At 36.2% G+C, this 16,133-nt stretch overlaps 1 protein-coding gene across 2 annotated transcripts in view; it reads right to left on the reverse strand.

The window, feature by feature from the left end:
• The window catches only part of ZFYVE9 (zinc finger FYVE-type containing 9), a 195,671-nt gene that overhangs the window by 110,282 nt on the left and 69,256 nt on the right, over positions 1-16,133 (reverse strand). For both annotated transcript variants that reach the window (XM_004438556.3, XM_004438555.3), the window contains exons 3-4: positions 12,807-12,911; positions 6,810-8,917 (exon numbers count right to left, since the gene is read on the reverse strand). In XM_004438556.3, coding sequence (XP_004438613.2) covers positions 6,810-8,917; positions 12,807-12,876 — 2,178 coding nt within the window. In that variant the 5' untranslated portion in view covers positions 12,877-12,911. The remainder of the gene's footprint in view (positions 1-6,809; positions 8,918-12,806; positions 12,912-16,133) is intronic.

The following is a 16,133-nucleotide window of genomic DNA, read 5'->3' on the forward strand; positions in this document are numbered from 1 at the left end:
ACATTAATAAAATGAAGAATAAAAATCACATGATCATCTCAATAGATGCAGAGAAAGCATTTGACAAGATATAGCATCCATTTATGATAAAAACTCTGAATAAAATGGGTATAGAAGGAAAGCACCTCAACATAATAAAGACCATATATGAGAAACCCACAGCTAATATCATCCTCAATGGTGAAAAACTGAAAGCTACCCCTCTAAGAACAGTAACCAGACAAGGATGCCCACTGTCACCACTCCTATTTAACATAGTACTGGAAGTCCTAGCCAGAGCAATCAGGCAAGAGAAGGAAATAAAAGGGATCCAAACTGGAAAGGAAGAAGTGAAACTGTCACTATTTGCAGATGACATGATTTTATATACAGAAAACCCTAAAGAATCCACCAGAAAACTTTTAGAAGTAATAAACGAATATGGTAAAGTTGCAGGATACAAAATCAACATACAAAAATCAGTTGCATTTCTGTACACTAACAACGAAGTAGCAGAAAGAGAAATTAAGAATACAATCCCATTTACAATTGCAAAAAAAAGAATAAAATACCTAGGAATAAACTTAACCAAAGAGGTGAAAGATCTGTACACCGAAAACTATAAAACATTTCTGAAAGAAATTGAAGAAGACACAAAGAAATGGAAAGATATTCCGTGCTCCTGGATTGAAAGAATTAACATAGTTAAGATGTCCATACTTCCTAATGCAATCTATAGATTCATTGCAATGCAATCCCTATCAAAGTTCCAACAACATTTTTCACAGAAATAGAACAAAGAATCCTAAAATTTATATGGAACAACAAAAGACCCCAAATAGCTAAAGGAATCCTGAGAAAAAAGAACAAAGCTGGAGGTATCACACTCCCTGATTTCAAAATATACTACAAAGCTATAGTAACCAAAACAGCATGGTACTGGCACAAAAACAGACACACAGGTCAATGGAATAGAATCAAAAGCCCAGAAATAAACCCACATATCTATGGACAGCTAATCTTTGACAAGGAGCCAAGAACATACAATGGGGAAAAGAAAGTCTCTTCAACAAATGGTGTTGGGAAAACTGGATAGCCACATGCAAAAAAATGAAAGTAGACCCTTACCTTACACCATACACAAAAATTAACTCCAAATGGATTAAAGACTTGAATGTAAGACCTGCAACTGTGAAACTTCTAGAAGAAAACATAGGCAGTACGCTCTTCGACATCGGTCTTAGCAACATATTTTCAAGCACCACGTCTGACCGGGCAAGAGAAACAATAGAAAAAATAAACAAATGGGACTACATCAAACTAAAAAGCTTCTGCACAGCAAAGGAAACCATCAACAAAACGAAAAGACAACCTAACAATTGGGAGAAGATATTTGCAAACCATACATCTGATAAGGGCTTAAGCTCCAAAATATATAAAGAACTCATGCATCTCAACAACAAAAAAACTACCAACCCAATTAAAAAATGGCCAAAAGACCTGAACAGACATTTCTCCAAAAAAGACATACAGATGGCCAACAGACACATGAAAAGATGTTCAAAATCACTAACTATCAGGGAAATGCAAATCAAAACTACAATGAGATATCACCTCACGCCCGTCACAATGGCTATAATTAACAAGACAGGAAACAACATGTGTTAGAGAGGATGTGGAGAGAAGGGAACTCTCATACACTGCTGGTGGGAGTGCAAACTGGTGCAGCCACTATGGAAAACAGTATGGAGATTCCTCAAAAAATCAAGGATAGAACTACCATATGATCCTGCTATTCCACTGCTGGGTATTTATCCAAAGAACTTGAAAACACCAATTTGTAAAGATACATGCACCCCTGTGTTCATTGCAGCCTTATTCACAATAGCCAAGACTTGGAAGCAACCTAAGTGCCCATCAAGGGACGAATGGATAAAGAAGATGTGGTATATATACACAATGGAATACTACTCAGCCATAAGAAACGATGAAATCCAGCCATTTGTGACAACATGGATGGACATTGAGGGTATAATGCAAAGTGAAATAAGTCAGAGGGAGAAGGCCAAATACCGTATAATTTCGTTCATTAAGTAGTAATAATAACAATAATAAACAAACACATAGGGACAGAGATTGGATTGGTGGTTACCAGAGGGGAAGGGGGGAGGGAGGAGGGTGAAAGGGATAATTCGGTACGTGTGTGTGGTGATGGGTTGTAATTAGTATTTTGGTGGTGAACATGATGTAATCCATGCAGAAATAGAAGTATAATGATGTACACCTGAAATTTTTACAATGTTATAAACCAATGTTACTGCAATAAACAAAAAATTTTTAAAAAAAAGTGGAAAGATAGTTTGAGTAAATTGGAGTGGTATACATATATTACTATCTCTAAATCTCTTCTCATTCAGTAACTTGGCACCCATACTGTTCTTTTCCTACTCTGTAGTTCAAGACCTGATTGGTGAAGTAAAACCTAAAATCCTGCTAACTTAGCTAGGCTTCCCCCATCACCTGATAGCACCAATCCCTCAGCATTTAGTCTTCCTTAAAAATTCAAATACTCAAATTCCCAATCCTTTATCACTGCCCAAAACGTATGCTCACCCAAAGACAATAACCTATTTTTAGTAGGCAATGCAAGTACAGATAAATTTCGTTGCTATGTTCAGTGCAGTAAAAAGAACATGGGGCTTTAGAGTCATATTTGTGCTAAAATCCATGCACTCTCATTTATAAACTCTGAGAATTTAGGCAAGTTACTTAACCTTTCTGAAGCACATTTTTCTCGCCTGTAACTATGTCTCAGAAAATTGTGATGTTAGGCTAAACAATCCTAGTATAAAGCGGAAGTATTCAAAAATGTTATTCTATTCTCATCTTTCTCACCATCCCAAATATGAAATATTTAAGTTATAAGTATTATTTGAAGAAGTTTTACTTTTAAAGGCTATTTTTATGTCTACTTCTATCAAGCAGTAGATAGAACAGAGTCACTAACCAGCTGGCACCCAGTAAACAATAACTGGCCACATCAGTGACAGTACTGGATAAAGTGTGGCAAAGTCTTGCAAATGACCAAATAAAAGATAAACATTTTTTTTGTTTTAGAAATTCTTTTCCACATTCAAAAAACTCCTCTTTCCTTTACTCTTAAACTTAATGGCTTTCTTAGGCCTTTGAAGTCAAATGATCAAATAAAGGGGTCAAAATATTTGTGGCAAATGGAGCTTGACAGAAGATAAATAACCATGATCTGCTGGAATCAGTGATTTCCATAGGAAATTAATAAGGATACAGAATAATGGTGATCATTTGAACTTAGAGGGTACATTTTGAGGAAGGAGCTCTCTATACTCTTTCTATTCTGTAATTTATCATCTATCATACAGGAGAAGTAAGGATGCTGCTGCTATTTAAAACAATTATCTAAATTAATAATGTGTGAAATGTAAAACTCACATTTTAGAGTGTGTGACATACTTTCCCAATTAACAATGAAGAATGGAATCCAGATGTCTTGATCTCCATTATAGCAATATAGAAATAAACTGTAATATTTTAACACTTTCATAAACTCTAGTGTAATTATTTTATATTCCACTTTATTACATTATACCAAGATGAATGTTATAACAATTATAATATCTGCTACTTATCGAGAGCTGAATATAAGCCCTATACTCTGCTAAATAATATTCCACAATTTTCTATTAACTCCTATATTCAAGTGTACTTTTATCTTGACCCATTTTTCTGTAAGATGAATTTATTTCCCTTTCTCTACTGTTAATTCTCCACCGATGCTCTGATGTGATCCCATTTTTCTCACATATTTTAGAACTTTTTTCCATAAATTATATCCACTTTTTTGTATCTCTCTTTCCAAATAGTCTTTTTGTATGATGACTTTCTTAACTCCCTCTGCCATTCTTCAAAAAATTAAGCTCTCATTCCTCAATGATCCTAAAGTATTTTGTTCATACTAGTATGAAAAAGGAGACATACTAGGGGAAGTAATATGACTGAAGGGAAAAGTACTAGCTTTAAAGTTCGGCTCTGTCAAGGTGTGTCACCTTGGGCACATTCTTTGAGTTCTCTGAGCCTCCAATTCTTGATCAGTCAAATAGGAAAAAATTAACAACCCATTCTACAAGACTGTGATGGGGATTAAATGAGGATGAATGAATATAAAGCACACATAACTGGCTCTTAAAATACACTGCATTATAATTTGTTGCAGGATGGTCTGCCTACCAGGATCAGTGTTTCACAATTTTATTTTTAGGATTTTTTAAAAACTCCAGGAAACCTAGATATTCCTCTCCCCACTCACTGAAATTAGTGCCCTTGATTATAAATCCCATGAGGTCATACATCCCAATTTATCTTTCTCTGAATCTCCAATACCTAGCCCAGAACCTTTCATATATTAGATGCTTAATATACGTTTGCTACAGTAAAGAGAATTTGGCTGTAGACATTAAGCAGAGAAATTACTGGATCTGCTTCCTTTTTTTTTTTTTTCCTGGTGAGGAAGATCAGCCCTGAGCTAACATCTGATGCCAATCCTCCTCTTTTTGCTGAGGAAGATTGGTCCTGGGCTAACATCCGTGCCCATCTTCTTCTACTTTATATGGGACGCCGTCACAGCTTGGCTTGACAAGAGGTGCATCGGTGCGCACCCAGAATCTGAACCTGCGAACCCCGGGCCACCTAAGGGGAGTGTGCAAATTTTAACTGCTATGCCACCAGGTCGGCCTGGATATGCTTCCTGTCTACTGGAATGAAACAACTTCTTTTTTCAACAGTAAAGATTATTTGACAAAATCTCATTGCTTGGAATATTTTTCTAGCTACATTCTCAGTATAATTTGATTAATTTAATACCTAGAAAAAATATATCTATGTTTATAAGGCCTTGTCTTCTGAGAAGCTCAAGGACTTTTATAGACATTATCTCATCAATCCTTAGAAGACACCTGAGGGGTAACTGGAGATGGAAAGGAAAAAAAGATGGAATATGAATCCATAATCCATATGAATCCATAAATTCCACTCAGCAAAAATTCTACCTAATTTTTCAATTTATGTGCATTTCACCCCATTTTCTTCCTGAATCCACCTAAATTACTTATTTACTCATTGCACTTGGATATGCTGGTCTGGAGCCAAAGTGTTTTTATTACTTGCTTAAGAAAGCAAAATTTTCAGAAAGTGTTATACACAGTAAACAAAACATAGAACAACATAAAAATGACTCTAATCCTCTAATAGAAAACTGTTCAGGCTACCGACCATAGGTTTACTTCAGATTGCAAAATATCTAGGAACTAGACACATTATTTTCTTCGAATTATAATAATCAGAGACTAACAGCCCAGTCACAGCTTTAACTTCCTTCTGCTCCCCACCATTTTGTTCTTTTGTGCTAGGTGTGGACCTGGCTGATTTCCCACCCAGGAACCATTCTCTCCCTTTTCCTTATTAACAGAATCCCACTTCTGTTCAGACAACATTGGGCTTAGCACCCAGGGATGAATTATGATTGATCTTAGCTAATTGTGGCAAGTCTGTTCCCCTTTGTCAGTAATTGGTCTAAGATTGAACCTGTGGTCTAGAAGTGGCCAATAAACTGAAATTAGTTGCTGGGGATTCTCTCCTCCCTGATGAGAGGGCTACAAGAGGAATGGGCTCTTTTGCCCCTCAACCAGTTTCTTTGCACTTGGGAAGTTGTCAGGTTGGACCTGATGCTTAGATCTGTGCCACTATATTGAGACCATGAGGGGAACACCAAGAAAACTTGAGTGATGTTGACTCTGCACCCAGACATAACACAGTCTCTATCCTCAGGCTTCTTGTTATATGAAATAAATGTTATTTTTGTCTAAGTCACTGAGGGTCAGATACTCTGTTCCTTAAAGTTGAAAACATCCTAATTAATACAGACAGACCAATAAATCAGGCAAGAAGGGAAGTAGAGATTAATTATTAAGTACTTACTATTACATCTGTAATCTCATTTAATCTTCACAACAGCCTAATGAAAATGATTAATTTTTTTGTTTTGTTTTTATTAAAAACTAAGGCTTAACAAAGTTACATAGTTAACAGGAACAAAGCTGAAATTCAAATCCAGACCTGATACCAAACCTCCCATTCTTTTTGAAAATACAAAATCCCCTTTCCTCCTTGTTCACAGCTCTTCTTAAAAAAACGAGTAAGTTGATGTGTTACTAGCTAACAGAATTTAGGGAGAGCTACAGAATTATTCTTATCACCTTGTCACAAGGATCTATAGCCTTGAACTCTTTTTTGTATCAAAGTTGTACAAGTGAAAAGGCAAAAATATGGGTTTGTGTACATAAAAAGTTCTAGAAAATCTAGTACAATGACAAAAATCCTATAGAAAAAACTGGGATGGATTCTAAGTGTAATATTCAATTTCCCAAGAATTAAAAAATATGAAGTCAATCACAAATAGTTCTTAAACCGAAAGAATAACTTCCTTATTTTAAACTATTTCATTAACCAAGTATCTATCATTATAGAAACCACAAAGTTAACACTTCCTCAATTCTCATCTCTTCATGAAAACTGATTCAGCTTAAGTCCTGGCAACAAAAAAAATTATATAAACACTAAAAATCAGCAAGCTCACTTTTTATTTAGCAATTTCCTAGAACTGGTTTTCAAAAGCTATTTATAATGTCATCTCAACCAGAAGTATATTCACCTTATATTGCCTTTATTAATTTCTAATTGAAAATGAGAGCATTATAAAACGGACATGTCAGATTTCTGAGCTGAGGCACACAACTTACCTTTCCACATGCTCTGCAATGATGCCTCCTTTTGGTGAATGTGAACCTGGCTTCACATTTCATGCAATTTGGAGCCTGAGAATCCGGTACCCATACTGGAGCCACCTCACCCAGAGTGGTAAATGGCTTTCTGGCAGAAATTCCAAACTGACCAGCTCTGAGATCATTATCTGGGCTATCTGGAGCTAATGCAAGGCACGGTCTACTGGATATCCCAGCCTCATAACTTTCTAAATGTTCCCCATTTGTGTCAGTAATAGAGATGTTTCCTAAAGAGGCAGTGCATACATTGATTGCTGAGTTTTCCCCTAATTTTGCTTTCCCAAGAACATCATTTTTGTTTTTAATATTATTTCCACTGTTTGCAGAAAGGTCATTTTGTAAATGGTCTGATAATGGCTTGGGAATCTGAAGTTTAAGATTAGAAGGTTGCTTGGGTCTTGCACCACCAAAAGGAACACTGATAGATTGCAGGTTTGCTACTATCTTGGGTGAAGATTGCCCAAGCACTGATGGAACTTGGCTACAGAAATTGTGTAAATAGTTTTTCTTCACTAGGTCACCAGTGCTGTTTAAAAGTAGTCCACTCCCTTCTGTGGCTTCATTTCCTCTCTGTTCATAAATATTTGAGTAGCATTCTGACTTGCTCTCCTCTATTTCCTTTTCTTCTGTTACTGAATCTTCTTTGGAGGGTAAAGTCTTTGGGACAAAACAAACAACTTGGCTCTGCATTCCGCAGGAATCACAACAATTAGATAGAGAATTTGAAGCTGGTGTATCCATAACAGTGGAGAAATCACATCCTTCACTTTCATTCATGCAAGTTCCTTTTAAACCTAGACCTGCTTCTACCATTCTATCACTCTCTCCTCCACTATCATTGTAAGTGTCCTCAGGCTGATTCATCTGCAGAAACTTCTCATTTTCTTTATTTACCTGGCTGTCATTCATCTCATTTAGTTTAGTCAATTTCCAATTAGTCATCTCCTGAGATTCAGAGAAATGCTCTGTCATACTAAGAAGTTCTGTAGTGCCAAGAATTTCTCCATGTTTAAAACCTTCATTTTCATCTGCTCTAACTTCAGTGGGCACAAGGCAACCTGAAAACTGTTCACAGTTATCATCCCCTCCAGACCCACTAGGCCTGTCTGGTTTGAGAAGCAAAGGTAAACCAGCCTGGATGGATTCTTCAGTTGTTCTCTCCTCTGCTGGCTCTTTTTTCATCAAAATCCCCTCACTCAAGCAGGAAAAGGAATTTGGACTTCCCAGATCTGTCCTAGGAGAGCTGGTTTTGCCAGTGAGAACCTCATCTGGTATATAGTTCTCTTGCTTTTTCACAGCAGGACCTTCATCTGTTCCCTGGGATGAGATTACTGAAGCAATTGTTAAACTTGTAATCGCAGACATGGAGAGGTTTCTACCTATATTTTCATCATCCTTTAATTGTGAGGGGGAACAGACACTGGCTAGATTATCAGTTGAAGTAGTACATGTACGTTTAACAGAATCCCCCTCTGCATTTGGTCTATTCAACGGATCCATTTGTTTCTCTGAGTTCATATCTTTGTCAGTGGACCCATTTACACTACAACTAAATTGATCAGTTTGTCTGTTTTCGTCATCCAGTGAACAGCTAAAAGCATCCATGAGGGATTGACTATTATAATTATTACAATCCTGCAAATCGCTTTGTAATGACCTTTTATCACAGTTATGCATGACGGCTACAACAAGAACATTCTTCTCATCTGGCACATAAGTTAGGTTTCCACATTTCTTCTCTCCTACTTCGACAGCACTGCATTGGTCATCTCGACTACAGTTCCTTTTAATTAACTGATCTTCTGCAACAGCATTTTCATCAATCCACATTGTGGTGATCTCTGGATTTAGACTACAGTCCTGTCCATTAGCACAATGGTCCTCTCCCTGTGTGGTCAGAGTAGCTGAATGAGCCAGGGAGAAGACTTTCAGTTGCGGCTGTGACTCATTAGAAACTGCAGGTGCATTCACACTGGCCAATGCGGGGTTAAATGACAGTCGGTGAGAAGGGGAATCTAGAATCTTATTCCACTTTGTATCCAATAAAATAGGAGAAACTGTTTCATCTGAAAAAATAAATAAACAATTACAGTAAGTTTGCTGGTAACACTGGAAAAGCTAGGACTAAGTTAATCAACTACATTTGCAAATATACTCTGAAAATAAAATACTCCTAGGATATCTGAAAATAGACTGTTCCTAGGATATGAAGTTTCTAATTTTTAGCTAAAAATAAGAAAATATATTTGACCATTCCCTGTATGTCATCAAACGGTAATATCCCAGAACATTCCAAACAACCAAAGAATTCTACCCTAATCTAGTAACATAATTAAAGTGGCCCACAGGCTATACTGGGGAAGCAGTGGGGGAGGGGGTGTGTGTCTAGCAATGGGGAAGGCCTTGGATTAGCCCGGCAGAAGGCAGAGTGGAAACTAATCTAAGGTAGAAAAAAGTCAGAACAGTGATAACGATGTAGTAGTGGAGTGGAAAGAAAAATAAAGGAATTTTGTGTGGAGGTAGACAGATGCTCTATAACCTACATCATGACTAAGATATGGGCTATGTGGATATATATATTTGTCAAAACTGTACTGTTAAGAGCTATACTTTTTAATGGATATAAATTTTACCTTTAAAAAATGTAAAAAATAACAATGAAGCAGGGAATGAGGAGTGGATGAAGATATATATGGAACAAAAATGATGGCATGTCAATCACTGTTAAAGCTGGGTAATGGGTACACCATAGTTTATTGTACTACTCTGTTTACTTTGTATATATTTGAAATTTGTCCATAATAATAAGTTTAAAAAGAAGTTTGCTATAATATATGAAATTCTGGTCATAACCATGTCACAATACATTATTAACTGAGTTCATAGTTACATTATCATCTGAAGACATTTGGCAGAAAGTATTCATTTGTCTTATTAAATCAAGCTACTTATATTCTATCAAAAGCATAATTTCACATAATGTTTCTGTTTACTTTTTAACAGACCATAACTATGATGGTTATTTTCCCAAGTTATAGTGGTATGTGTATGTTTAATTAGAGAAATAAGAAATAATGCACTTACTGCCTTTCCTGCTTTCTTCTTACAATAAATCTGATCACCACAGTCCTGAAATTATGCAGATATATTTCCCCCTCAGTAGTAACAATAATCTTTAATGTTCCCTTAGCATCTTCTTCATATCTCTATTAAAGCATTTACTACACTGTAATGCAATGGCTTATTTACCTGACTTTTTCAGGCAGAAACCATTTCTTTCCATCAGTGTAAATCCTCACTTTGCATAGTGCCTGGTGCATAGTAGGTACACAATAAATATATGCTAAGTGAGTATCTACCATAGTGAAAGCACTGGGCTTGAGGAACATGAAGATTAAATGATAGCTCTGGCCTCCGAGAAGTACATAATCTAGTTGGAAGAATAAGAACTAGATACAATACACATAAATATCTAATTAGCAGTATAGGCTAGCATAAGTGTTTGAAAACTATTATGCAGTAGTAAAAAATAAATCAGAGGAGAAAGATATCTTACAGGCTGAGGAAGTGAGCTTGAATTCAGGGAAGCAGGAGGAAATGGGCTGGGCTTCAAAGACAATTTTATGTAAGTTTGGAAAAGAGGGCATTCACAAGGAAGGGAACAAGGACAAGTATCATCCCAAATACAGCAATCTGAGAGAGCAATAAGTAAATCAGTTTGGGTTGAAAAAACAATTAGTGTAAGGAAGTAGTAAAAAAAAAAAAAGCTAGAAATGGCAGACAGCAAAAGCCTTAAAACATCAGATTGTGTGGAGAATGAATTTAGTATCCTCTGAGTGTTAAACCCCGAGTTTACCAAATTTGGGCTAGCAGAGACTTGAGATTTAGTAACATGTGCTTCCTTTAAAAAAAAAAAAGAAATCTTATTTCCAAGCTGGTTCATGGAAGCGAAAAGGAAATACTGCTTCTTACAAGAATATTTAATAATATTCAAACAGGAATGCTCAGGTATTAAAAATTTCATTATTCAAACACCTGCTGCCTAGGCATAATGTTAATTATCTAGTGTCATCAGAGTCTGTGTGCAGTATATTTTTCATTTAAGGGAGGAAATTAACACAAAATGAGAAATCATGGGGCCAGCCCAGTGGCATAGCAGTTAAGTTGACGCGCTCCGCTTCCACCGCCTGGGGTTCGCGGGTTCGGATCCCAGGCACGCATTGACACACCGCTTATCAAGCCATGCTGTGGCGGCATCCCATATAAAGTAGAGGAAGATGGGCATGGATGTTAAACCAGGGCTGATCTTCCTCAGCAAAAGGAGGAGGGTTGGCAATGGATGTTAGCTCAGGGCTAATCTTCCTCACAAAAAAAAAAAGAGAGAGAGAGAGAGAGAAATCACTTTATTTAAAATATACTTGCAAAGGTATCAGGCTAGAGGTGGTAGTTTTAATGTACCTGATACTGAGATTTAAGAAAAAAAAAGTTCAACAAAAAAATGAACAATGTAGTTACAAACAATGTAGTTACAAAATGGCTTCTGAAATTCTTCTCCTTCTAAAGGAATTATTTTTTTGTAAGCAAATGCCATATTTTCAAACTAAAAAGACAATTTTAACTGATTCAAAAAAATTATATTGAAAATCAACTATATACAAAACCCTCTCCTAGAATCTACAGAAGTCACAAAGAGACTGATGTAATAAACTAATAGTTTTATTAAGTCGAGTCGATGGTATTCTAGAAGTACAGTATTCACATGATTAGATAAAGCACCTGTGTAAATATCTCATGACTTAAATAACTGTGATATATAGAGGGCCAAACCAGAGACAGGATTGAGAAAATACTTGTATAAATGATTGAAACTCAGAGAATAATACATCTTCCATCTTGGTATGTACAAAGCCTACCTAGATCCAATAAAATCCCAAATGATTAAATTTCTCATTTACATGAATCAAGAATGAGCCTAGGGTTACGGCTTGGCTTTGGGTCATCAATGGTAAAGTATGAGAAGGGCAGGCCATTCCAGGTATCCTTCGTCTCCCTTTTCCCTCCTACGCCCATAATTCCATATTCTCTTAAGTCTTGCTCTATCATAGACCCAAAGCAACAAAATCAAAACTAATCTCTCTTCCCAACTGCTATCAAAGAACAACCTGAATAACTGTATATAGTAAAGGTATGGAGACCATTACTAAAAGCATGGATTTTAGATAGAAATATATCACTTTGTAAACTTGTTACATGCCATTTCCCATTAGAAACAGAGAACACCAGGCAAGAAGGGTAAAGTGAAAGAAAGAGATTTAATTATGGCTTATACATTCAAGTCATACTGAGAGGGGAATTTAAGGAGAAGGTTTCCCTAAATGAAGTGAATCTTAAGCAGACATTTTTAGACTGGGCCTTGAGAATGTATAATTTAATTAACCATTTTGGCAGTTACTTAAAAATGTAAATCTTTTAAAATCAGGTTTAAAATGTATCTTTACTTTATTGGTCAATCAATATACAACAAGCTATTTTTCTTAGCTTAGGAAATACAATCACACATTCTAAAGCTTTTCTTGACCATAAACTGGTTGTACAGAGTAGAGAGAGTTCATGCTATACTATCATACTGCCTGGATTCTAACCCTAACACCTATTAGCAAAGTAACTTTGGGGAAGTTCCTTAACTTCTCTGTGCCTCTATTTTTACATGTAAATTGCAGATAAGATCAACTTTCATTAGATTATTTTAAACATTAAATAATATAATCCATGTAAATGGTTTAGCATAGTATCTGGCACACAGTGCTAAAAAATGTTAATTCTCCCTCTGGATATTATTATAATATTTTTATCATTAAGTCATTGGACCTGATTTTATTTTTCTTAAAGTACTACATCCTCTTATAACACCACATTCTCCATATCATAAATAGATTCACCAAAGTAAATTCTCACCTTCGTTTTGTTCAAATTCATCTAACACCTTGTCCAGGTTGTAGGCTTCTGCTTGGAAGTAATTCTCCATCGGTGAGAAAACACCATTCAGAGACTTTTTTAAACCTAGAAAGTAGGTCAAATTTGTATTATACTTTCAATTATTAAAATATAATTTATATACAACTGATACAACACAAATACAAAAGATCATTAGAGGGCCAGCCCCGTGGCTTAGCGGTTAAGTGCGTGCGCTCTGCTGCTGGCGGCCTGGGTTCGGATCCCGGGCGCACACTGACGCACCACTTCTCCGGCCATGCTGAGGCCGTGTCCCACATACAGCAACTAGAAGGATGTGCAGCTATGACATACAACTATCTACTGGGGCTTTGGGGGATAAAAAATAAATAAAATCTTTAAAAAAAAAAAAAAAGATCATTAGAGACTGCTATGAACAATTATACGCCAACAAACTGGACAACCTAAATGAAAGGAATAAATTCTAGATACATGCAACCTACCAAGACTGAATCATGAAGAAACAGAAAATACGAATGTACCAATTATTAATAAGGAGATTGAATTAGCAATTAAAAACCACCCAACAAAGAAAAGTCCAAGACCAGATGGCTTTACTGGTAAATTCTACCAAACATTTAAAGAAGAATTAATACTAACCCTTCTCAAACTCTTCCAAAAAACAGAAGAGGAGGGAACACTTCCAAATTCATTTTATGAGGCCAGCAATACCCTAACACCAAAACCAGATAAGGACACTATAAAAAAAAGAAAATTACAGGCCAATATCTCAGATGAACAAAGATACAAAAATCCTCAAAAAAATAATTAGCAAACCAAATTCAACAATACATTAAAAGAATCATATACCATGATCAAGTAAGATTTATCCCAGAGATGTCGTAAGGATGGTTCAACATCTGCAAATCAATCAAGTGATATAACACATTAACAGAATGAAGGATAAAAATCATATGATCCTTCATATATGACAAACTCACAGCTAACATCATACTCAACGGGGAAAAACTGAAAGCCATTCCTCTGAGAACAGGAACAAAACAAGGGTACGCACTCTCGCCACTCTTATTCAACATAGTACTGGAGGTTTTGGCCAGAGCGATTAGGCAAGAAAAAGGAATAACAGGATTCCAAATAGGCAACGAAGAAGTGAAACTTTCGCTGTTTGCAGATGACATGATTTTATATATGGAAAACCCTAAAGAATCCATTGGAAAACTATTAGAAATAATCAACAACTACAGCAAAGTCGCAGGGTACAAAATCAACTTACAAAAATCAGTTGCATTTCTATATGCTAATAATGAACTAACAGAAAGAGAACTCAAGAATATAATCTCATTTACAATCACAACAAAAAGAATAAAATATCTAGGAATAAATTTAACCAAGGAAGTGAAAGACCTATACAATGAAAACTATAAGACATTACTGAAAGAAATCAATGATGACATAAAGAAATGGAAAAATATCCCATGCACATGGGTTGGAAGAATAAACATAGTTAAAATGTCCATACTACCTAAAGCAATCTACAGATTCAATGCAATCCCAATCAGAATCCCGATGACATTCTTCACTGAAATAGAACAAAGGATACCAAGATTCATATGGGGCAACAAAAGACCCTGAATAGCTAAAGCAATCCTGAGAAAAAAGAACAAAGCTGGAGGCATCACACTCCCTGATTTCAAAATATACTACAAAGCTATAGTAATCAAAGCAGCATGGTACTGATACAAAAACAGACACACAGATCAATGGAACAGAATTGAAAGCCTAGAAATAAAACCACACATCTACGGATAGCTGATCTCTGACAAAGGAGCTAAGAACATACAATGGAGAAAGGAAAGTCTCTTCAACAAATGGTGCTAGGAAAACTGGACAGCCACGTGCAAAAGAATGAAAGTAGACCAGTTTCTTTTGCCATACACAAAAATTAACTCAAAATGGATCACAGACCTGAAGGTGAGACCTGAAACTAGAAAACTCCTGGAAGAAAATACAGGCAGTACACTATTTGACATTGGTCATAGAGGGATCTTTTTGAATTCCATGTCTACTCAGATAAGGGAAACAAAAGAAAAAAAATAAACAAGTGGTACCTCATCAGATTAAAGAGCTTCTACAAAGCAAATGAAACCAGGATCAAAATGAATAGACAATCCACCAGCTGGGAGAAAATATTTGCAAATCACATATCCAACAAGGGGTTAATCTCCAATGAAGAACTCACACAATTGAACAAAAAAACAAACAACCGGATCAAAAAATGCGCAGAGGACATGAACAGACAATTTTCCAAGAAAGATATACAGATGGCCAATAGGCACATGAAAAGATGTTCAACATCACTAACCATCAGGGAAAGGCAAATGAAAACCACTCTAAGATATCACCTCACGCCTGTTAGAATGGCTATAATCACCAAGACAAAAAACAACAAATGTTGGAGAGGATATGGAGAAACAGGAACCCTAATTCACTGCTGGTGGGAATGCAAATTGGTGCAGCCTCTATGGAAAACAGTATAGAGATTCCTCAAAAAATTAAAAATAGAAAGACCTTATGATCCAGCTATCCCACTACTGGGTATCTATCCAATGAAACCTGAAATCAACAATCCAAAGAGGCTTACGCACCCCTATGTTCACTGCAGCATTATTCACTATAGCCAAGAAGTGGAAGCAACCCAAGTGTTCCTCCACTGATGACTGGATAAAGAAGACGTGGTACATATATACAATGGAATACTACTCAGCCGTAAAAAAGACAAAATCATCCCATTTGCAACAACATGGATGGACCTTGAGGGTATTATGTTAAGTGAAATAAGCCAGAGAGAGAAAGACGAACACCACATGATTTCACTCACAAGTAGAAGATAAACTAACACACAGACAGAAAGAACTGTTTGGTGATTACCAGGGGCAAGGGGGTTGGGAGTGGGCACAAAGGGGAGAAGGATGCACTTATATGGTGACTGACAAACAATAATGTACAACTAAAATTTCACAATGTTATAAACTATTATGACATAAAAATAAAATGGGAGAAACAGAGGGAAGACCATGGAAGCTGCTTCCAACTGGAAAAACCTAGATAAGGATAAAACAACGTTAAATAGTAAAAAAAAAAAAAAATCATATGATCCTCTCAGCAGATGCAGAGAAAGCATATGACAAAATTCAACATCCATTCATGATAAGAACTCTCAACAGAGTGGGTACAGAGGCAACATACCTCAACATAATAAAGGCCATATATGACAAGCCCACAGCTAACATCATACTCAACAATGAAAAG

Source organism: Ceratotherium simum, chromosome 22 (genome assembly GCF_057802395.1).
Source record: "Ceratotherium simum simum isolate JZ-2026a chromosome 22, ASM5780239v1, whole genome shotgun sequence".
Taxonomy (NCBI): domain Eukaryota; kingdom Metazoa; phylum Chordata; class Mammalia; order Perissodactyla; family Rhinocerotidae; genus Ceratotherium; species Ceratotherium simum.